Source organism: Ursus americanus, chromosome 29 (genome assembly GCF_024610735.1).
Source record: "Ursus americanus isolate L20-20 chromosome 29, mUrsAme1.1.p, whole genome shotgun sequence".
Lineage (NCBI taxonomy): Eukaryota > Metazoa > Chordata > Mammalia > Carnivora > Ursidae > Ursus > Ursus americanus.
The window spans coordinates 29,050,765-29,074,929 of record NC_142155.1 but is presented as its reverse complement, the minus strand read 5'-3'; the positions used below and the strand labels follow the sequence as shown (position 1 = coordinate 29,074,929).

Here is a 24,165-nt window from a genome sequence, read left to right as displayed (position 1 = left end):
TACTTTCTGGGTACTATCATCCTTCGATTATTTTCATAAAATGAAAACATTTTCATAAAAATGAAAAAGATTTCATGATAATAAGACCAATTAAAGGATTCTGTGTTGTTTCCCAGTAAATTCATTGTACAAACAATATTTAGATATTACCCATACTGCTTTCAGACTGCTGCCTGAAGGTGAACAGTTTTAATAGTTTTAATTGTCCTGGACGCTCAGACTCTCTCTTAGAGACTGGGGGACAGATTACTGAGATTATTTCATATCCTACAGGTGAACCTCTATATGGAATTTTTGTGCACAGGAGAATTTTTAGGCCCACTGGAGAGTTACTTATGACCTCTGTCTATTATAAAATCCATTTACCACTTTCTTTAGTTTTACTGAGCTATAAAGGGACAGTTTTCTTAAGTAGAGACTAGACAAAGGACTTTAAGGTTATGATTATTTTATTCATTTTGTCTCTTAATAAGAAGGGACACACTCAATTTTACCTTCCTCAAGAACACTGGTCATAATTCTTTTTCTTGTAAAAGGAAAAACCGTTATGTAGTTGGTGCCAGGAGGCTTAGACTTTTTCCTGAGGATCCTCCATAACTTGTTTTAAGTGCATGTGCTGCAAGGACTAAATTGGTCATTTGGTGCTAGCTAACATGTAAAACAGGATGCAGGTTGTTTTTGCGTTCAGATTGATTTTCCAGGAAAAGCAAGCTAAGGTTTTTTTTTTTTTATCTGATTTTTTTTTTTTGGGGGGGGTTATTGTTTGTATCATATCCTTAATTCACAAAATAGACCAGTTATTCTAAAGGTTGTTTATTGTAATATTAAATACTAGTGAATACTACTATCCAGTAATAATAATAAAAAAGAATTGTAAAAGTTGATATAATCACAGCAATGTGAATGTTCAGTTTTAATCTCTGTATGCCAAGATAAGTGAATCTGCATGTGTATTGAATTTTTGTTTAAGCAACTTAAAAAGAGAGTTTCTCATACATACTGTGGTGGTAGGTATCTGAAAACTGGGCTTGTTAGCTATTTTTCTCTAGTGTCCCAAGCCAAAAAAGTGTAGACTTTTTTGTGAAGTCTGGTCACAAAGCCATTGAAACTTTTGCCTTTGTGTGTAAGTTAACCATAATAACTGTGATAAAACAAACAGGTATTTTTTAGAGTGAGCACAGAATAATATTTTCCAGGACAATTACTATAAGTTGCTTAAGTTATAGAAGAGAAAAATTTGCACATCTCATAGCAAAAACTGGTCCAAGTCACATCGCTGCTGAAACCCTTATAAAATCAGGCACAGAGATAATATTGTAGAGTAAAATTACTTAGTAAATAATTGACATGTTTCAGCATCACAACTCTGTATTCCATTCAGTGTGGAATATTAGTAGATATTTCACTTTGCATTTGGAAAAAATTGATGCCAGATGTGAATCTACCCTTACTATACCTGAGGGAAGATATTAGTGCTTGTAACTTTTCTTATTAGTGGAAGGAAACTCATGCAGAAGTGGTTTTTATCTAGTTAATAATTATTTTGAATGTAAAAGATACATTGAAATTGATACTGGTAGATCACTAGTAGTAGTTGCTACAGAATTGATGTTGCTGCATGAAAAATTAGTTGACCAGAATGCCAGTCTTCATTGTTTCATCTCTAGAAAACAACTGGTAGCAAATAGTATGCCTCCTGATGATTCTGAGTCAGCGCTAAAGAAAATAATGAAAATTCAAAATACCATCAAAATATGGTCACTGACTATACATTTTTACAGCGTACATTTTAAAAAATAGGGGCATATTAGCTCTGGCTCTGCTCTTTAATCTTAAAATATTTTGACTCAGAAGGGAAAAAAGACTCTGAACTGACTCCTCTCCAGCTGCAGCTTCTCAAATGAATGGGGCAGGGTGTTCTTCTATTTTCTATAAATCTTATAGAAAAGTTGAAGGGATAATTGTGCAATGAATATTTTAAACGCTTTAAGTTTGCTGTTAGCATTTTTCACAGTCTTTATATCTGTATATATATAAAATACTTCTTTAACTGAATCAGTTGAAAGTATATTGTGACAAGATATCTCATTCCTAATCACGTGAGTTCTTTCTTTATGATGGTGATGATGATATCTTCTAAGATTTTGATTGTTTTAATCAAGCAGTATATCAGCAGTAGAGCTAGAGTCTTTGAACAGCTTGAATCTTTCAATTAATGGTCTAAGCAGTATGAGATTTTTTATTGCTGAGGATAAGAAAAAAAATTTAAGGATGATTCAGGCATATAGCAATGACTGTTTTTATTATTTGATTATTTTCTTTGCTTACTGGAGACATAAATTGACAAAAAAAATCTTGACATTAGAAAATGGATCAGGAATCGTTTTGCTGCTGTCTGTGAAATTTTAGCATTCATCTTTTGAATGTGGTATGGTCTTCATTTTGTATTTGATGGGGAGATTGAAAATTGTAATCTTAAATGAGAAATGGTTCCATAATTTAAGAGCTCTGTTTGATCTGAATATTTAGGTCTATTTTTCAGAGCCATGAAAATATTTGCTATTCTTGATGGACCTACATTTGAAAACTTAGGATTTTCTGTTTCAGTAGGAAAAATAGGAAGTAGCTTTACTGAATGTAAAATTTTACAGAATTTTTTTTCCAAAAAATACAAAATATTATTTTGAAGTTTTTTTTTTGAAAATTGTTCAGCATTGATGTGCTGAATGCTTTACTATCTGTGAATTTGAAGACCATGAGAACAGTGTTAATGTGGGCAATCAAATCTGCCAAATAAAACTGGGTATGGATAATGATTAAAAACTTGCAGTCTAACAGGGGAAAACATCAAGTTACTCTGAAACAGAGGTGATAGTAGTAATTATGTCATAGGTTTTAGAGGTACCAACACGTCAAGTAAATATTAGAAGTGCTCCATAAATGTTTGTGATTATTATTACAGTGTTTATACTATTACAAACCATATTAGAGATGTATAAAGTATGCAGCTATGATTAAAGGGGCAGTTCTGTACTGTGTTGTCAAGCAAGGCATATTTTAAGCCTTTCTTAGGTAAGACATCTCATTCACATGAAGATTGGGGAGTATGACATTACAGGTAGAATTGCTGCCTTTGGAAGAAGACCCATGGAGATAAGCAAGTACATGGTATTTATAGGTAGTAAGGATCTGGCAGGACTAGATTCATCAGCTGTGTTAAGGCACTTTGTAATCTGTAAAGGAGGCAGCATTGGTAAAGTGGAAAGATAAAAGGCTCAAGAGTCATATGTTGGTATAATTCTAGTTTTGCCTCTTTTTAGCTCTAGGGTCTTGGACAGGTTCCTGTTTTCTCATGGGGAAATAATGATGACAACAAGCTTTATTATCTGTTGTGGGAAGATATTTGTGAAGGATTTAGAATAGTACTGGTACATAAAAGGCCTGGAAATATATCCCTGCTTTTGCTGTACCTCCTTTATGTTCTTTCTTATCAATAACTTTACTTATAAAACATCAATTTGATAAATTTTCTTATTTCTTTGTAGATCTGAAAAGCTATATAGAGGTTGCTTGTGATAAAATACTGGTTATAGTTATTTTAAAAATTGGCTTATATTCAGACATCCTTTTATTGAGTAGTCTTCTTGTACATACTATTTTGTGCTTAGCAGAGGTTCTGATATATTGTAGAAATTCAGTAAATACTTTGGACTAATACGTATGAGCAGATATTGTATGTGCCATTTAGAATGTAAGAAAATCTCAAAATTCCCTTTCATTGTGCTCACAATTAACAGACGAGTTCAAATAGGCAGTCACTTCACCTTATGAGTAAACCATATTTAAATATGGAATCATGAAAAATTTTTCTTTTTTAAATAAAAATTGCTCATATTTTGTAGTAATAATAGGGGCTGTTCAGATATTTTTTATCCAATGTAGCTCTTTCCTTTAGGGGAAAAATTATTTGCAAATAATTTTGTAAACTACTCTGGAAAACATTCTGGTGTATTATGCTTAGTGTGAGCAGGGAAAAAAACCCCACAAACTTGAAGTTTTTGGTTATGATATAACTAGGCTCCTCAAAGTTAATTGATATGCTTGCGTGCAGGAGGGCTAATTAATACTTTTTATCTACTTTAAATCATTTAAAAGATATTCATATTCATTATAAAGAAGCAAGCTACATTTTTTTAAAGGTCTAAGATTATCAAATGATAGGATTTTCTTTGAAGTGCACTCTGAGCAGAATAGAATTTGTTTTCAGTAATGTAGATCATTTCTCTTTCATCTACGAAGTGCTAACTACAGTGAACACATTTTGTCAAGCACACTTCAACTTCCAAAAGTATTTAGGGACTGTATTTATCTATAGTGTAAGAGATGAGAAGTTTTCCTGCAGTATGCAAAAATTAAATTATTACTTAAAAATTTATTCTGAGACGTGATGAAAGGTGACGCTTGAAAAATTTTACTGTAAACTCTAGGTCAGTTATAAACGTATGGTCAGTGTTTACTTTGGTTCCTTCTATTGTAAAACAAATTTTTAAAATCAGATATAATTATTAATTCCATTATGAAGTGGGGGAAACAATTACTGAGGTGTAACTTTCTTATATGGAGACTCTCGATTTCTCTAGTTGACTGTCATCTGTTCCGCCCCTCTTCCATGGTATCGATTGCATGTAATATGCTTCTTGTGTTGTTTTGGAGGTTCCGTTGGACTTATTTTTTGTTCTGATAAACAATTTCGTAGAATGTCAGAGCTGAAGTAACTGTTATAGTTGTCTAGTCCAGCTCTTTTATTTTGTAGTTCAGGACATTGATTCCCAGAGAACTTGGGTCAGATAATGAGGAAATGACAGCTGTACTAGAACCCAAGTCTTCTGACTTCCAAACCAGTGTTATTTCTTCAATAGCATGGCATCTTTTTTTTTTTCAAACTATATATGAGAGTTTATTTGGAGATGTTATGACTTGATTTGATGTAGTGAAGTTGTATCTATCTACACTGCTTCTCAGCATTCTCTTTTGTTGTCAGCAACAACCTCTTTAGAATCCTTGTATTATCAATTATTTCTCTGGGAAAACTTTTTTATCTAGAATATCTGCCACATCTTTTCCACCTTCTTGTATTGTGTTCATCTTTAATTGTGTAACTCTGACCATTTTTCTTTGAATTCTTCCACGTCTGCTGCAGTTCAAACCTGTCCTTTCTATTAATTTCTATTACTTTGGGGTTATTTGGGGTTTGCTCTAAATATTTACTATCTCATTATGTATTTGTATTTTATTACTAATCGTTGCCTGTTTCTTAAGTTCTTTTAGTTCCTTAAGTGTGCATTTAAATTATTAAGAAAAATCTTAGGATTGCTTGTGGTAAAGGGTTGATGGAATGTAGATACTCTTGGTATGATATTTCTTGGCATTGATGTCATATAATTAGGCCTAGATAATTGTTCATTGATTCGTTGAAAAATATTTAATGGGCCTAGCATAGGCCAGGCACTATGCTAGGTACTAGGGAGAGAGCAGTTAAATTCAGTGCCTGTTTATCTTTAGCCTACAGAGTATGGGGAGTACATACAAGAAAATAAATCATGATAGAACAAAGGAAAAAATGAGTTGTCAGTAACAAGTAGGTTACAGAAGTAAATAAGTATAGGGTGCTGTAGAAGCACAAAGGAAGAGTGCCTGATCCAGAAAGCTGTTTGCAAAGAAGTTTCTTCATAGTTGAGACCTGAGGATGAGTTGAAGTCCAAGAAAGGTGGACTTTGTGGATGAAAATAAAGCGTCCTTGGCAAAATAAACAATATATATTTTTTAAAAGATTTTATTTATTTGAGAGAGAGTGAGAGAGAGCATGAGCAGGGGTAGGGGCAGAGGGAAAAGGAGAAGCTGTCTCTCCTGAGCAGGGAGCCTGACATGGCCTCTATCTCAGGACCCTGGGATCGTGACCTGAGCTGAAGGTAGATGCTTAACCGTCTGAAGCCACCCATGTGCCCCCCAAAACAGTATATGTTAAGTCTTAGAAGGAATAGGGTTTGTCGTTTTCCAGCAATAAGAAATAAGTATAATTAGATCATGGAGTACAAGATTGAGAGTCATCTAGGGGAATCTTAAACTGCAGATCCTGATTCAGCCTGCCTGGGTTGCTATAATAAAATGCCCCAGACTAGGGGCTTAAACAGCAGAAGCTTATTTTCTCATAGTTCTGCAGGTTAGAATTCTAAGATCAAGGTGCTATCAGAGTTGGATTCCGGTGAGGCCTCTTTTCCAGACTGGCAGGTAGCTGCCTTTCCCGCTGTATCCTCATATGGCCTTGTGTGTGTGTGTATGCCCACATGCACAATTAAGTGTGTGTGAGGATTAGGGCACCACTTTTATGATGTTTTTTAACCCTATCACCTCCCCAAAGGGCCTACCTCCCAGTATAGTCAAGGACACAATTCAGTCCATAACGGGTAGGTCCAAGGTGGAGCCTGAGATACTGCATTTCTGTGAAGCTTTGACGTGGTACTGTTGCTGCTGGTCTGAGGAACGTACTTTGAATAGCAAGAAGTTACCCTTGAATCAGTTATATCTGATCATCTACCCATAGATGCTTTAATGATTCAGTTTTAAAGATGGGAGTAAATCTAACTTCTCAACTTTTAGAGTTGGAAAGAAATTGAGAACCACAAGCCTGGATGGTTATAAATGATTGTCACTTATGTGAATAAATGAAACTTGTTTGAAAACTTAAAGTAAAATTACTGTCTTTACCTGTGTGAGTTTGATTTTTATCTGTCGGAAAATAGAACTCTTAAAGCATGTAAGATACATTTTGGGTTTGTTCATTTTGTGTCTCTTTAACACAGATGCTCTTAAATTAGTGCATTTTGAATATTTCCATACTTTGATCAAGAAGTAGTCTGGAAATTACTGGCTTGGAAGACAGCTTGTCTGTGAAAAAATTTGTTGTGCCAACAGTGTCTTTTATTGTTTATATTTTTAGTATCACAATTGGCATTGGATATTTTACTTTGGTCTAATTGGTGGGCTTAGATGTATAAATAAATTTCATGGCTGGGAGCCTTGTAACTTATTTGTACTTGGTTTGAATTTATTTTGGCACACGTAATGTGGGGGCAAGGTGAAAAGCCAACCAGAACTGATTGTGGTTAGCTGCTCAGAATGCTTACATGTTCTGTTTTTATTCATACATATGAATTCTATGGCAGTAAATATGGTGTGTAAATAAAGGTGCTGTTGTTTGTTTCAATGATCTTTTTTAACCTCATTTTTTACTATGTTACTTCTTTTAGAGACCAAGAAGCGTCAGTGTAAAGTTCTCTTTGAGTATATTCCACAAAATGAGGATGAACTGGAGCTGAAAGTTGGAGATATTATTGATATTAGTGAAGAGGTAAGGAAAACATGTGCTGGAGATAAAATAGCAACTGGAATTGATACTCTGGGTATTAGAAAACTGCTTTGTGAGAGTATTAATTTTTCATTAGAATTTTTTTGTGATTTTCATTGTATTTTATAAAAATTTTAAGATACAGGTTTTAAAATGGATCTTTAATGTCTTAATGTAGGGTTATTTTATCTGTTGGAATAAAGCTTTACTCATTCTTACTACACCTGGTATTTGTGTACTGTGCCTGTTGTATGTGTTGACTTTAGGAATAAAAATTTTTAAGCTAAAGTTAATGTAATCTAAGTAGCTAAGAATAAAAATAAACATTTTCTTTGATTCTGAATTCACTTTAGGCCCAAAGCAGTAAAATAGAAGCAGTTTTACCTTCTGCATAGCAGAGGGATACAAGAAAGGAATCTTTTTAAAAGCTTTGCCTTGTTTGAATTGTCACAGTCAAATGTGAACCAAAAACACTTTCCCCACATTTTAATATCTTAGAATGAGATTTAAAAGTATGGTAGACATAACTTTTCATATCTCTTCTTTTACCATTATAAGAATATTAAAAGTTTTATTTGGCAGCTGAAGATCCCATTTTCAATCATATGTTTTGGTATCACATATAGGGACTGATTTTATGTTATAACATCATGTAATTTATCACTTATATTAAGTTCCAGTGTATATATACGAGACAATTCTGTTTTATTTCCACCAGATGGCAATAATAATAGTTAATGTTTATTGAGGCTATGTGTCTGAAGCATTATGCTAAGTGTTTCACATTTATTATTTTCTTTAAATTTCTAAACAACTTAAGGAGACATGAATTTTTATAACCATTTTATATATGAAGAGATGGAAGCATGGAAGATAAGCGATTGGCTGTTCTAGTTACTGTTGCTGCATAACATGCTGGCCCAAACTTTGTAGCCAAGAACAGCTGTTTTATTAGGTTCATGGGTTGTGTGAGTCAAGAATTCAGATAGGGTACGGTTGGGATGGCTTGTCTCTGTTCCATGATGTCTGGAGGTCTCAACTGGAAAGACTGAAAGTTTGGGTGCTGGTGGAATCATGGGAAGGCTCTTTAATGACGTGATTGGTACCTAGAAGGCTCGAAGACTGCCTGTGGAGACCTATTAGGTAGCTTCTCTATTTGACTTGGCTTTCTCTCACTGTGTGGTGCCCCAAGATAGTTGGACTTACTACATGGCATTTTAGGGCTCTTAGTGTAAACATTTCAGCAAACGTGGTGATAGCCTTTTACAATCTGACCTTGGAAGTGATAGTGTCACCTTCACCACGTTCTGTTGTCTACAAGCATGTCAAAAGCCAGCAAGATTGAAGACAATGAGGACAAGACCACCTGTTGGTGGAATGTCAAAATTATCTTGTAGTTGATCATGTGGGATAGGAGATCTTGTTTGAGCCGTTTTTTCTCAAGTCCATATGCGTGGGATGCAGAGGAGCCAGAATCTGAATCCACATAGTTTGAGTCATTATTCTTCCACTGCTATACTATCCTGCCTCTTGAGAATTCCTTAATTTATAGGAGTTAAAAGGTTATTTACCCTAACTACTCAGTTACTGCCAAGTTGGGATTGCAGGTATAGATAATTAAGTTTCCTGATGTTTTTCTCAGTTGTATCTGTTACAGTTTGGTCTGTATATCTCCATCACTGTGGTTTGAAGAACTCAATCCTTTGGTGTCTCCTTAAGTCTGCTAAAAAATCCTGAACTCTTCAGTCTTACTGCCTTCCGTTTTTCCCTCAAACAGCTTGTATTCTAGCTGTCTTGTATTTCAGCTGTACATATTCCAGGAATAAGTCCTTTATTTTTATGTCACCGTATTTTTAACTTGGTTTGTACCTAGAATATTCTTATTCAACCTTTAATATCCAGCTCTTTTGTCATTTCAATTTAGGGGAGCCTTTTTTGAATCTTTTAAGCCCTTCTTTTGTGCTCTTGGAGCATTTCGTTCATACTTTTGTTATAGCACCTCTTATGTTATATTGTAATATCTGTTTAGTGTTTGTTTTCTTCTTTAGATTGTTTCACTGAAGGGCAGAGATGTCTCATATGCAAAACTCAGTCTTTTCACTAGCTTCTACATAGTGAGTGCCTGTTGGATGAATAACTTATAAGTTTGCTTTGTAATTCTGAAGTGAAAAACATTTAAAACACATTTTAAACAAAATAAAGAGCCTTTTCTCACAGTGATATTTCATGTTCTGCTGTTATGTGAATTTTAACAGTGAATAGTTTACTTAAAAAAATTTTTTTTTACCTTATTCAGACCTTTTAGCATCCTTAGCAGAAATTACACATTTTATTTATTTATTTTTTTAAAGATTTTATTTATTCGACAGTGATAGAGACAGCCAGCGAGAGAGGGAACACAAGCAGGGGGAGTGGGAGAGGAAGAAGCAGGCTCATAGCGGAAGAGCCTGATGTGGGGCTCGATCCCATAAGGCCGGGATCACGCCCTGAGCCGAAGGCAGACGCTTAACCGCTGTGCCACCCAGGTGCCCCAGAAATTACACATTTTAAAACAGTTACTAAATAGTATTAAGTAATCATGAAAATTAGTAACATTGTTATTTGTGAATGTAAATATTTTTCTAAAGAGTTTGGTTCCCAAGGATATTTCTGGTTGAGGTGAGGGGAGTGTTTAGGAGAGTCTAGATCTGGATTTTAAAAATAAGGGATTCTTTTTCTTACTTGGGTTAAGATTCACTGTTTAAGTGTAAAAGACTTAGTAATTTTATGTAGCATTTGGGAAGTTATATTCATCAAGCTTTTTCCAAATCTGAATTTTCATATACTTAAATAATACATGAAATATATTATAAATATCGAAATAATTACAAATTGAGGCTCAGTGGTGTTTAAAAGAGTAACATGCCAGAAGAGAGCTATCTACTTCCTGCTGTTAATACCTTATTCTTGGTTATCTGATATTTTTATAAAAATTACTTACATTGAGGAGTGCAGTTCATTACAAATTCTCATTGTAAATGTTGTAAAGTGCTACTGATAGGACTAATCCCATATATGATAAGTCTAATCAATTTAGATTTAATCTACTTAAAATATATTTTCACCATTTTTTTTCTTACAGATTTAGAGGGATTATTTTGCATCACTAACTTTGTGCTCATTCACTTAATGTAGCTTAATTTTCCCATAGCGGGAAGATTTTACTTAAGAGAACTTTTATTATTTTTGAGTTGTGAACTTTTTCAGGTAGAAGAAGGCTGGTGGAGTGGAACCCTGAACAACAAGTTGGGACTGTTTCCCTCAAATTTTGTGAAAGAATTAGAGGTAACAGATGATGGTGAAGCTCATGAAGCCCAGGAGGATTCAGGTAGATTATTTTAAAAATTTGAATAGATTTAAATAAAATTATATATGATCTAGTGTTTATTTGGTATTTTTTGAAACTCTGTTCTTATTGAAATATGAGCTTCAGTTTTTCTACTTTTAAAAAGCAGCTTATGACAGGGACTTAAAATGAATTAAAAATCTAGGCAAATAATTTAATATATTTCTTTCTCTGATGTCTGTTTCAACCCAAAGTAAATGTTTAGTACCCTGATTATAAATTAATACTGCTTATGTTATCTGATTTCTTTCCACTTAAGATGTACTAATATAATGTTTTGATTTGAGTTTGCAAATGTCCTAACTACTTCAGAGATTTTAGAAATTAAAAAAAATCTTGCTTTTGTTCTTGTTCATATTCAGATAATAAATTTTTTTGTGTAGCCAGAATGTCACTTAATATTTTGTGATTGCCCCCATTTATAGGCTTACCCACAAATTCATTTTAAATTTGCTCACCATTTATAAGTATGATTGAGAACATTTTATCCCAAAGCTAAATTTACATTACATTATTTTTAAGAATTGCTGTGGAATTTAGTTTTTTGGTTTTTTTTTTTTTAAAGGTCTATTTATTTTAGAGAGAGAGACAGCTTGTGTGAGTGAGCAGGGGGAGGGTTAGAGGGAGAGGGAGAGGGAATTTCAAGCAGTCTCTGTGCTGAGCATGGAGCCTGATGTGGGGTTCGATCTTACAACCCTGAGATCGTGACCTGAGCTGAAACCAGGAGTCTGGACACTTAACTGACTGAGCCACCCAGGTGCCCTTGTTTTTGTTTTTTAAGAGAAATTAAATTCATAAGTGGTAATGCAGGGTAAATAGATCTTTTTCTGTATGGAAAAATGTATGTAGTGCGGTTCAGTATATTTTCAAAATCAAGACATTAAATATTGACAGTATTTGATATTGACAATAATATTTAATTCATAGTTCACATACAGGTTTAATTGTTTTAGTATATGCTTTGTATAGCTGTTTTTTTTCTCCCAGTTCTGGGCAAGACCACACAGGGAATTTATTTTTCAAGTTTCTTTAGAATAGTCTCCCAGTCTTTCTTTGTTTTTCTAGACAGTTTTGAAGGGTTTATGCTGATATTTCATATAATGGATCCCAGTTTGGGCTTTCCTTCAGATTCTTCATGATTAGTTTCAGGTTGTGTTTTATTAACAGGATTACAAAATGATATCTCACTGCCTTGTATCAGGCGGCACATGATGTCTGTGTGCTTTCTTTTTGGTGATGTTCAATTTGATCACTTAGCTAAAGCTGTGCTGCCAGTGTAAGTGTACTGCTGTTTTCTTTATAATTGTTAAGTGTCTTGTGGGGAGATGCTTTGAGACTGTAAAATTGACATTCATCTCTAAAGAACTTTTCTTTCTGCTCAGTTTATTTGTCAATGTGGACTCAACAGTAGGTTTTATTTAATTCACTAGGTATTAATCTGTTACGGTTATTTATTTTGATACCACCAGATTTGGCCAGTGAAAGCTCCTTCAAATTAATTTCTGTGATTTTTTAAAAATCAACTTTATTGGAAATGTAATTTATAAATAATAAACTGCCTATTTAATATATACAGTATGAGTTTGACAGATGTATACGTCCATGAAAACCACTGCCACAGTAAATGTACAAAACATTTGCTTCATCCCCAAAATATTCCTTGTTCCATGAAGCAGTCCATTTCTTTTTCTGCCTCTGGTTTCAGGTGATCATAGGTCTGCTTTTTTTTCATTATGGATCAGTTTGCATTGCTATGTCTTCTGAACAGGTCTTCATCATTGTTTGAGCACTTTGTTATTTTCTTGTACAATTGTTTCAGGCCCATGTTGAACTCTCCCTGCTTCCTCCTAAAATCAGCTACTTGTCCAGACAAAGTTGGTTTCTTTTAGAGAAGTATAGTGGTTAAACACTGAGATCTGAGTACAAGCGTGCTCATTGATCCTGGGGTGATATTCCTTCTGGGCACTCTTAGTAGATAAAATGAGGGAATGCTTACACATGTACACACATGCCCACATACACACGCACTCCTTTATCTCTTTACCATCATCCATCTCTCTATCTACCTACCTACCTGCCTGCCTACCTATTTCTACTGGTACATTTAATTGTAGTTTAATACCACAGGGTACATTCTAGTCTGCAATAATTTCATCTTTAAGCCCGTTAGTCATAGAGATGAATGAAATAAATAATTGAGTTTACTTTACTTTTAAGGGAATTTTCAGGAAAGAGTTTTAGGAATCCATTTTAGTAATAATAGGTAATAGAATGAAGGTATAAATCAGTCTGGTGAATAGTTTTAACTTTAATCTTGTTTTTAGAATAAAATAAATGACCTTAAGAAGAGTAGAGGCCAGATTAATCAGGGAATATTTCTTAAGCCTTCTATGTGCTAAGTGCTAGATCGGTTTTGTGAGGGCACAGAATCCCGTCTGCAGTCCAGAAGCTTAAGGTCCAGGTCTCTGAGGGATAAGACAAGTACAAACTTAAATTAGTACATATCAGTCTGGATTAAAATGGTCTGAGTACAAGAGGTGCTGGTGGGAGACAGCTCTAAACAGAATATATTGTTTGTCACTTAAAATTACTTTGCACATTTTCATCTTTTCAGAAATGTTCTAGGAAACATTAGAAATGCAATCTGCAGCTCTGTAACTATCTTAGAAGATGTTATTTTCTAAACTCCTTTTCCTTCTAATTGTTCTCCTTGTTTTCCTCTATATAAGTTTTATTTTAAATTGTTAATTGTTATAAAAAACACATTATATAGAATTTATATCTTGACCGTTTTTTTTTAGAATAATTCAGTAGTGTCATGTATATTCACACTGCCGTGCAATAGATCTCCAGAACTTTTTCGTTTCACAAAATCAGAACTTCATGCCCATTAAATAACTCCTCATTCCTTGCCTCTTGAACCACCATTCCACTTTCTGTTTCTATAAATTTGACTACTTTAGATACTTTATATAAATGGAATCATACAATATTTTCTTTTTGAGACTGGCTTATTTCACTTAGCATAATGTTTTTAAAGTTTGTCTATGTTACAGCATGTGACAGTTCTCTCAGATTGAATAATATTCTGTTATATGTATGTACTGCATTTTGTGTAGCCATTTACCAATTCCTGGATGTTTGAGTTGTTTCCGGAACCCTCTTGGCAGTTGTGAGTAAAAGACGGGCTGTTAAAACATGGGTATACAGATATTTGAGACCTTGTTTTCCATTTGGATATATATACTCAGAAGTGGGATTGCTGAATTATATGCTAGTTCTATTTTTAATTTCTTGAGGAAATGCCGTATTATTTTTCATAGTGTTTGCACTACTTTACACTTCCACCAACAGTGTAAAGGGTTCTCCACATCCTCACCAAACACTCTTGTTTTCTGTTCTTTTTTTTTTTTTATATATATTTGCTGTCCTAATGGGTATGAGATGATACCTCATTGTGATTTTGATTTGCATTTCTCTGATGAGTAGTGATCTTGAGCATCTTTTCATGTGCTCATTGCCCATTTGTGTATCCTCTTGTGAGGAGTATCTGTTCAAGTCCTTTGTTTTTCAAACAGGTTATTGTGTTTTTTTTTCCTTTTGTAGTTGAGTTGTAGTAATTCTTTATATATTATAGATATTAATCTCTTATCAGATATAGGATGTGCAGGTATTTTCTCCCATTCTGTTAATTGTTTCCTTTGATGTAGAAAAGTTTTTCATATAGGTAGTCTCAGTTGTCTAATTTTTCTTTTGTTGCTTGTACTTTTAGTATCGTATTTCAGAAATCATTGCCAAATCCAATGCTAATGAAACTCTCTCCCTATGTTTTCTTCTAGGAATTGTATAATTTTTGGTTTTATGTCTAGGTCATTAATTGATTTTTAGTAAATTTTTGTGTATGGTTTAAGACAAGGGTCCAACCTCATTGTTTTACATGTGGATATCCAGTTTTCCTAGCAACATTTGTTAAGGATGTTGCCAGAAAGAGAACTGGTTCCAAGCTCAGGTTTGGTTGCTTGCTGCTAGAACAATCAATACTCGAAGGAAAAGTGATGGTGGGAAAGGAAAAGTTGCTTTTCAGGAAGCTGGCAACCTGGTAAGATGGTAGACCATCTTCACTGTCCAGGTGAAGGTTAAAACCAGAGTTGTAAATGGGAATAAGGGAGGGTGGTTACCTGCGGGACAAGCAGGCTCCCAGGTGTTGTAACCAAATGTTAACATGACCTAGAACAGACCTGCTGCCTCAGTGGCAGCTGTTTTCGAATGTAGTCAGGCCTTATCTTCTGGGAAAGTCTGGGCCTTTAGTCCTCAAGGTCAGTGATCTGCAAATTTCAAAGAAAGTAAGTTCTGCAGATCAAGGGATTTAAGTCAGCAAGCAAGGAGTGCATAAACTTGAAGCAAGGTTAATAATTACCCTTGAGACCCATGGTGATGCTGTTACAGAAAGACAGTCCTTTCCCCACTGAGCGGCCATAACACTCTTGTTGAAGTTCATTTGACCAGTCTATTCAGACTTTTATCATGGCACCTATGGCTATTATACGTGTTTCTGTTTTTCCTCTCCAGTAGACTGTCAGCGTGTTTATAGACAGAGACTGTTATTTTTCTTTGTTTACCGCTTACTATAGGGATCCAAAAAATGAATAGCTTATGATCTGTTTAATTTTTATTCCAGAGTATTAGATTTTCTCTCATGTCATTTATGTGCCTTTTTATAGGGCCAACACTTTGGGGAGGGATAGTGTAATGGGGAAGTCCGGGGGCGCCTGGGTGGCACAGCAGTTAAGCGTCTGCCTTCGGCTCAGGGCGTGATCCCGGCGTTGTGGGATCGAGCCCCACATCAGGCTCCTCCGCTATGAGCCTGCTTCTTCCTCTCCCACTCCCCCTGCTTGTGTTCCCTCTCTCGCTGGCTGTCTCTATCTCTGTCAAATAAATAAAATCTTAAAAAAAAAAAAAGAATAGGCTCCAGTGAAAACCACGAAAATCATGGTGGCTTTAAACAAAGACATAGTCATTTAGGGACTTAGACTGATAGAGTCTCCTTTTTAACACATGGCTTAAACACAGAGGCAGGGAAAAAGGAACATGGCTTTTAAAACTTCTCCAAATTTGCACATATTACTTCCACTAATATTATATTGGACCGTTATGGCTATGCCTGAGTGAAACAGAGTAGGGATATGTAACTTTCCTACAAGGTGGGGCACGAAATGTGAATATTAATACAATCTACCCCATATACAACCATGGATCCTCTTTTAAAAATCCCTTATTTAAAGCTCATTGGCCTTTCAGAGGAGCTTAAGTGTATTCTTAGCTCTGTACGTGTGCTAAAAACTAATGAAAAGAACACTAACTTCATGTATTTAGTATGAATGGTGATGGTCTTCTGGAAGGTGCAAATTTTCCTTTTTTAATTTGCCTCCCATTTCTAAGTGCTCTTCCACTGTATATTTTTTTCTCCTTAACTTTGCAGTGAACCCTTTAAGGTTCTAAATTTCTCTAAGGCTCTACCTTAAACTACGTGAATTAAAGAAATAAATAATGAATCCTTTAAAAGCTTGTCTTCTTTTTGGTCAGCTTCTGTCTTGTGTCCTTTTTTTAATCAGTACCTTATAAAGCATGCTCTCATTTTTCAGATTATATATATAGAGAGAGAAAGAGAGAACTTGGCGTAGTACCTGGCAAGTTTTGAAGCATAATCGATATTAGTTCTTTCTTATCAGCTATTTTATTTTAACTTCTTTATCCCATTCTTTCCTTTAATTTTCCTTTTTAAAAAAATGTGGAGTTAACCATTTTGAATAGTGACATGATAAAGTTTTAAGCAGAATAAGTTTTAATACTGGGAGTTATAGTGGGGTGGGGTTGGGACATTGAAATCATTCTTTCAATGCAGATGCTGATTACATTGAAATACAGAAAATCATTTAGATAGGAAGATATATGAGTCATAAAAACATACTATTTTTTGTTATACTTATTTGAGAATACTTGGTATTCTAAAGTCAGAATTTATGTCATAAAGATGTGTAAAAACCATTGAGAACAAACAAGTACTGAAAACATCTGGCTTAAATTTAGTGGTACAGTTATTACTTAGCAGACTGTCCCCTGAATTACTTCTTTTTTTTTTTTTTTTTAAGATTTTATTTATTTATTCAACAGAGATAGAGACAGCCAGCGAGAGAGGGAACACAAGCAGGGGGAGTGGGAGAGGAAGAAGCAGGCTCATAGCGGAAGAGCCTGATGTGGGGCTCGATCCCATAAGGCCGGGATCACGCCCTGAGCCGAAGGCAGACGCTTAACCGCTGTGCCACCCAGGCGCCCCCCCCTGAATTACTTCTGATGCATATTGTTATTCGTATGTTTCATAGGTATTGGATATTCTGATATTTATTTTTAACACTTGGAGCGCCTGGGTGGTTTAGTTGTTTAAGCGTCTGACTCTTGATTTCAGCTCAGGTCATGATCTCAGAGTTGTGAGATTGAGCCCTGCCTGGGGCCTCTGTGCTGGGTGTGAAGTCTGCTTAAGACTCCCTCTCCCTCTGCCCCTACCCCCCCTCAAAAATTGTTATGATTAAAGCTTATGGTGAAATGATGTTTATGATGACATGTAAACTCAGCTCTTAAAATATGTACAAAATTTTTTTTTTAAAGATTTTATTTATTTGCCAGAGAGAGAGAGAGCACAAGCAGGGGGAGTGGCAGGCAGAGGGAGAAGAAGGCTACCTGCTGAGCAGGGAGCCTGATGCGGGACTCAATCTCAGGACCCTGGGATCATGACCTGAGCTGAAGGCAGACGCTTAACCGACTGAGCCACCTAGGTGCCCCCAAATTTTAAGTCTATATGGGACCACTAGCAAAAGAAATACAATTTAAATTTTATCATATTTTATATTTTTACATTTTATATTTGTAAATTTTTATTTTAAATTTTTATAATTATAAATACTTTGGGTACTTTCTTGCACTGTTCAGCCTTATTTGAATTTTTAGTAACTTCGTAAAAGTGTGTCTGTTAAAAATGTACTTCCTTGCTTGCTTAACCCCTTTAAAATAACACTGCATTCTAAATGTGGAACTTTGTGATTATGGGGTGGGAAGTCAGTGGTTGAAGTACACTATAATTCCCCTCCCCTTTTTTTTTAAACTCTGACTTTTAGGCAGAAAGTTTTTGCATATTGATTTGAATGCCGGGAAGTGGGTGCTTTATAAGAACTTTAGAACTCTTGTGATAAAAGAATATAGATCTTTAAGCTTTGATTTAAGAGTTCCATCTTATGCATTATTATTTACAGAATTGTAAATTCTGTAATCTACTGTTGCTATGCCCTAACGAAGTGTAACATACTCTGTCTGTAATTGGTATTTTTACAGTCTTTTTAGTCTGTTTTACTAGTTTAGATAAATATCTTCTAATATTCAATTTCAGGAAAAGCTTTGCTTCTGTAAGGAAGCGTTATGTTTCCATTTTTATAATGAAATGACTCCTTTTTCATTTTGTCATATATGTAACGCTTTTTGGTTACAGTGTCCTTTATCTTTTACATTCCACTTTATTTGCTAAGTAGGAACTGCTTTCAGTTCCCCCCATATTCTATAAAGCCAGTGACTTTAGCTTTTGGTATTTTCTTCCCCTGTAAAAGTCTTCTCCCCACCTTAAGCCTATAAAAATCTCCATTTAGATGTCTAATAGGCGTCTCAAACTTAAGGTAGTCAAAATTGATCATCTGTCCTTTTCTCTGCACGTAGATTTGCTCTATACAGTCTTCCTCATCTGAATTAATGGCAACTCCATTCTTCTTTTATTTAAATCAAAGAATTGGATTCATCTTTTTTTTTTTTTTTTAAAGATTTTATTTATTTATTCGACAGAGATAGAGACAGCCAGCGAGAGAGGGAACACAAGCAGGGGGAGTGGGAGAGGAAGAAGCAGGCTCACAGCCGAGGAGCCTGATGTGGGGCTTGATCCCGTAACGCCGGGATCACGCCCTGAGCCGAAGGCAGACGCTTTAACCGCTGTGCCACCCAGGCGCCCCCCAAATTGGATTCATCTTTAACTCTTCTTTTTAATCTCACATTCTACATTTGATTCATTAACAGATTTTGTCACCTACTAAATAAATGTACAGAACTATTTTCTGGGTGCCTGGGTGTCTCAGTTGGTTAAGTGTCTGCCATCTGCTTAGGTCATTACCCCAGAGTCCTGGGAATCGAGTCCTGCATCAGGGTCCCTGCTCAGCAGGGAATCTGCTTCTCCCTCTGCCCCTCACCCTGCTCATGATCTCTCTCTCTCACTCTCAAATAAATAAAATCTTAAAAATAAAAAAAGAACTATTTTCTTTTACTGCCTCTACTGCTCCTCCCCTGGTGTAAGTTATCTTTTGCTGTACAGTTGCAGTGAGCTGTTAATTTGCCATTACCTGCCTCCTGAATGTTAATGTGCTCACACTCTAGTAGGTACATATTTTACTTAGAGTAAAAGTCAAAGTCTTTTAAAATTGACTACAAAGCCCTCTGGCCTGGTACTCCCAATGCCTTCCCCCACCTTTCTGACTTTGTCTCTTACTCAACTCTCCCCTTCGTTCATGTTAGTCTCCTTATAGTTTCTTAAAGATGTCAGAAACATTCCTGTCTCACAGCCTTTGCAGAACCTTTGGAGTTAGATGAGATCACCCAGAGAGACTGTCTAGAGTGAAGAAAAGAGCTCCAGACCAAGTCCTATATAGCAACATTTATGGTGTGGGCTTAGATAGAATTACTAAAAAGAAAACCCAAGAGGGCACAGAGAGAGAGCCAGGAGAAAACCTATGAGTGTGTGGTAGTCAAGGGAAGAGAGTTTTTCAGGGAAGACATAGGCAGTAATATCTGATGCTCCTTGTGAAGTAAGATAGTAGGGTAAGAGAGAAAATGTAATCCTGGATTAAGGGATGGAGAGATCATTAATGGCCTGGGTAAGTAAGAGCAGTAAAGAAAGGTGATTGGGACAGAAGCTGAGTTGATTGTGGGGGGAGGCAGTGGAGAAAGAAAGTATAAAGCAGCGCAGCCATTGAAAACAACATACATTCAAGAATGTTTTTGTTCTTAAGAAGGAAAAGTCTTGATCATTTTTAAATGGTAATGGCAGAGAACAAGTAGAGAGGCAGAAGTTGAAGATGCAAATTTGGAAGAATGGGATTTATCACCAGAACAGGTTTTACCCAGAAGGTAGAGGGAATGAGATTCATATTGTAGGTATCACGTAGGTCTCAGTTGATTGGCAATACATCAGAGTTAGTGCCGGGAAGCTGAGGGAGAGATGTCTGACTTCTGATTTTTTTCTACAAAAGAGGAGAGATGCTAAGAATGAGAGGTCATAGCTTTGAGGAGATTAAAAGGTTCTCAATAGTTAAATCTTTAGAGCTTTACATCCCTCTGGGCTTTACTGGGCTACTAGAGGAATTCATGGCATAAAATGTTCAAGAACTCTGATAGATTGTTCTTCAGAAGTTCTTGTTTCTTCTGGGTAGAAATAGTCATTCTCTTGGGAGAAGTCAGCAGTGTTCTAATTTGATTATTCAAGCTCTGAAAAAGAAGATAGTGCTTATTGGTAGTGGGGCACAGGATCTTGTGGACTCGTGGTGTACATGGTTGTGCCAAAGGAGGTGGATTGAACTTTGGTGGTCTGCCGCTTGGTCTGCAGGACTTAAGGTGGTGCACCCTTACTTTGGTGTCTGTAGTCCCACATTAGCATTCACCTTGAACAACCTGAAGTAAATAGCTTTGTAAAGGAAAATTGTTGTGGGGCTTTGATGCTTTTACTGGTAATACATTATGAGTCTTTATAAATTGGGTTATAGCCAGATGCTGTTTCTAAAGATTCTGCTTAGGAACTAAGGACTACAGATTTTAACTACTTAAAACACATGCAACATTTTCTTAGAAAATGTAGGATTATTTTTTAAAATCTTTGAGTGATGGTAAAAGATAGTCTTTGGAGTAAAAAGGGGGAATTTGTGCCAGCAAATTTAGATTCTAAGTCCTACTTCGTTTACATGTTTTACTTTAACATATTCTATATTAGTTCCCCATTTAGTTCAATCGTGAACTTGGGTTGCTTCTATTAAATACTTTGTATTTTCATCAAGTTTCTACTTTGTATTACTTTTCTTTAGCACTCAGTGTAGCTGACATAGATTCTTGCTTTGTTATTTTTGTTTTTTTTCCCAACAATTGTACTTTGGGACTTTTGGTTCTTTTAAGTCATTTTATACGGAGGTACAAGACATTAAGTGGCTTTTGCTATAGAGATTTAATGGAAAAGGGAGAAAGAATTTTAGGCCTAATAAGACTTGCTTGTTATGTTTTTTGACTGACAGTGGCACACATAAAATGTAGATGTAATTTTTCTACAAGCTTAGAAATTCAAGGACAATCTGACAGATAAAGTAGGCATAAAAATATTAGGAATAACATATAGTAAGGTTTCTTTTTTGTCTGATTATAAAACGTCCTGTTTGACCTCTTTCCCCATATACCTCTCTTCCTTTCTCTCTCCTCCCCCTTCTCTACCTATTCTTCCTTGTAGTGGTTAAGACATTTTCCCTTTTATTTTTTGGTTCTTCTATGTGATCATGCTCTCTCTTACTTGAATGGTGCTCAGCAATACATCTTTAAACTCTTGAAAAATAATAGGCACTGAACCAGACACTGTTAAGCACTTTACAGGAATCAGTTCCATCCTCATTGCAATCCTATGAAGAATCCTGTTTTATAGGTGAAGAAACTGGGCACATACAGTGGAAATGGTGATATGAATTAAGATTTGACTCTAGAGTTGATGTGCTTTATTACTACACTGTGCTGCCTTCCAGCTGTTGATTCAGTATCATTATTAGGGGCACCTGGGTGGTTCAGTCAGTTGAGCATCTGTCTTCGGCTCAGGTCATGATCCTGGAGTCCTGGGATGGAGCCTGCATCAGGCTCCCTGCTCCTCTCACCCTCTTCCTCTCCCTCTGCTGCTTCCTCTGTTTGTTCTCTCTCTTGTGCTCTCTCTTTGTGAAATAAATAAAATCTTTAAAAAAAAAAGTCATTGTAGTAGTTTTGACAGTTTTCAATGAGCTGAAAGTAATCAATCTATCATTAGTATTTAGATATTTTTAATATCTAGGCATTTATTTTAATGATATGTTTTAATGACTCCAGTAAAGTTTACAGTCACTAAATCTAAAAGAAAATTTTCATTTTATGGCCATAATTCTAAAAATTGAGACTTGTACCTTAAAATAATTTGATGAAGTTACCTTTATTAATGTGTGGGTTATTAATATCATAGATTGTTTCACTTTAAAAAGCCTTTCAGGGGGTGCCTGGGTGGCTCAGTTGTTAAGTGTAAAATGAGCACTAACAGTATTAAGACTGCAGAAAACTTGGGATAATTTTAAATAGTCTAACATGTAGACAGAAAAAGAATAGAGAAAAGGTGGTCAGGAAAAATATTTGAAGAAAGAATGTTAAAATGTGTCCAGATTTGATGCAAACTATAAATTTACAAATTCAAAAACGGATAAACACACATAGACAAACACACAACACACATACACGCACACACACAGGGCTTGCAACGGCACATCATAATTAAGTGCTGAAAATAAACAGTAAAGTGGAAAATCTTAGGAGTTAGAGGAAGAAGTTACTTCAAGTAGAGAAGAATTAAGATAAAAACCACAGATAATCATCAGAAACTATGGCAGAAGACGATGGAATGATACCTTTGAAGTGCTGAAAGCAGAAAAGTGGTCAACCCAGAATTCTATTTTTGTGAAAATATTCTCCAGAATAAAGGTGAGATAAAAGTTTTCAAACAATAATAGAGAATTCATTGCTAGCAGACCTGCTGTCCTCTAAAGAATTAAAGTTCTCTAGGAAAAAAGCAAAATGATACTAGGTAGACCATTGTATTTATATAAGTGGAATGAAGAGTGACAGAAATATAGGTAATACGTGGATAAGTATAAAACACTTTTCCATTTTAAATTTCTTTAAAAGATAATTGACTTTAAAATAATGTATTATGGGGAACATAGTTTATGTAGAAGTAAACAAATGCCGACAGCTGTAAACACAGATGAAATGGAGATGCACCCATTGTAAGGCCGTTACACGTGAAGCAGTATAATCTTATTTGAATGTAGATTTTGGCAAGTTGAAGATTAATATTATAAGGCTAGAGCATCCCCTAAGAAAATAAAACAGTGAGGAATTGCTAGTAAGTTAATAATAAAATGAAATGCTGAAGAAATACTTTTAAAAGAGAGACCTCAAACACAAAAATCAACTCAAAATGCATTCAAGTCTTGAACAAATACCCGAAACCATAAAACTCCTACAAGAAAACCTAGGTAGTAAGTTCCTTGATATCAGTCTTGGAGATGATTTTTTTGGACCTGACCCCGGAAGCAAAGGCAACAAAAGCAAACATGAACAAGTGAGACTACATCAAACTAAAAAGCTTCTTCACAGAAAGGAACGTATCAACAGAATGAAAAGGCAACCTATGGAATGGGAGAAAATATTTGCAAATCATATATCTTATCGGGGGTTAATATCCATAATATATAAAGAACTCATCCAACTCAAAAAACATGATTAACAAATGGGCAGAGGATCTGGATAGGCATTTTTTCACAGATGCGGTACAGGTGGTTGATATATACAGGACAAGGTTCTCAACACCCTAATATTCAGAGAAATACAGACCAAAGCCATAATGAGCTGTCACCTCACACCTGTCAGGATGGCTGTCTCAAAAAGACAAGTGTTTGTGAGGGTGTGTAGAAAAGGGAACCCCCCCTGTACTCTTGGTAGGAATGTAGATCGGTACAGCCACTAATGAAGACAGTATGGAGGTTCCTCAAAAAATCAGAACTACTTAGTGATCCAGAAATTCCACTTTGGGTCATTTACCTAAGGAAGAGAAATACACTAACTTGAAAAGGCATCTACACCGTTGTGTTCATGGCAGCATTGTTTACATAATGGATAGAAAATGTGTTTTATAAATGCACAATGGAATATTTTTTAGCCATAGAACAGAAGAAAAACCTTGCCATTTGCATCAACATGGATGGACCTTGAGGACGTTATTATAAGTGAAATAAGTCAGACAATGAAAGACAAATACTATATGACCTCACTTAGATGTGGAATCTAAAAAACAAAACTGATCTTAAAGATACAGAGAAGACATTGGTGGTTGCCAGAAGCAAAGGGTATAAGATGGGTGGAATGGATTAAGGTGGTCAGAAGGCACAAACTTCCAGTTATAAATAAGTTCTGGGGATGCAGAGTAACTGTAGTTAATAAAACAGTGTTGTGTATTTGAAAAGTC

General features: G+C 35.4%; 1 protein-coding gene across 1 annotated transcript in view; it reads left to right on the top strand.

Moving 5' to 3' along the window:
- CD2AP (CD2 associated protein) overlaps nt 1-24,165 on the top strand; it is a 119,997-nt gene that overhangs the window by 49,760 nt on the left and 46,072 nt on the right. Inside the window, exons 4-5 of the mRNA XM_045801938.2 lie at nt 7,308-7,408; nt 10,652-10,772. Coding sequence (XP_045657894.1) covers nt 7,308-7,408; nt 10,652-10,772 — 222 coding nt within the window. The remainder of the gene's footprint in view (nt 1-7,307; nt 7,409-10,651; nt 10,773-24,165) is intronic.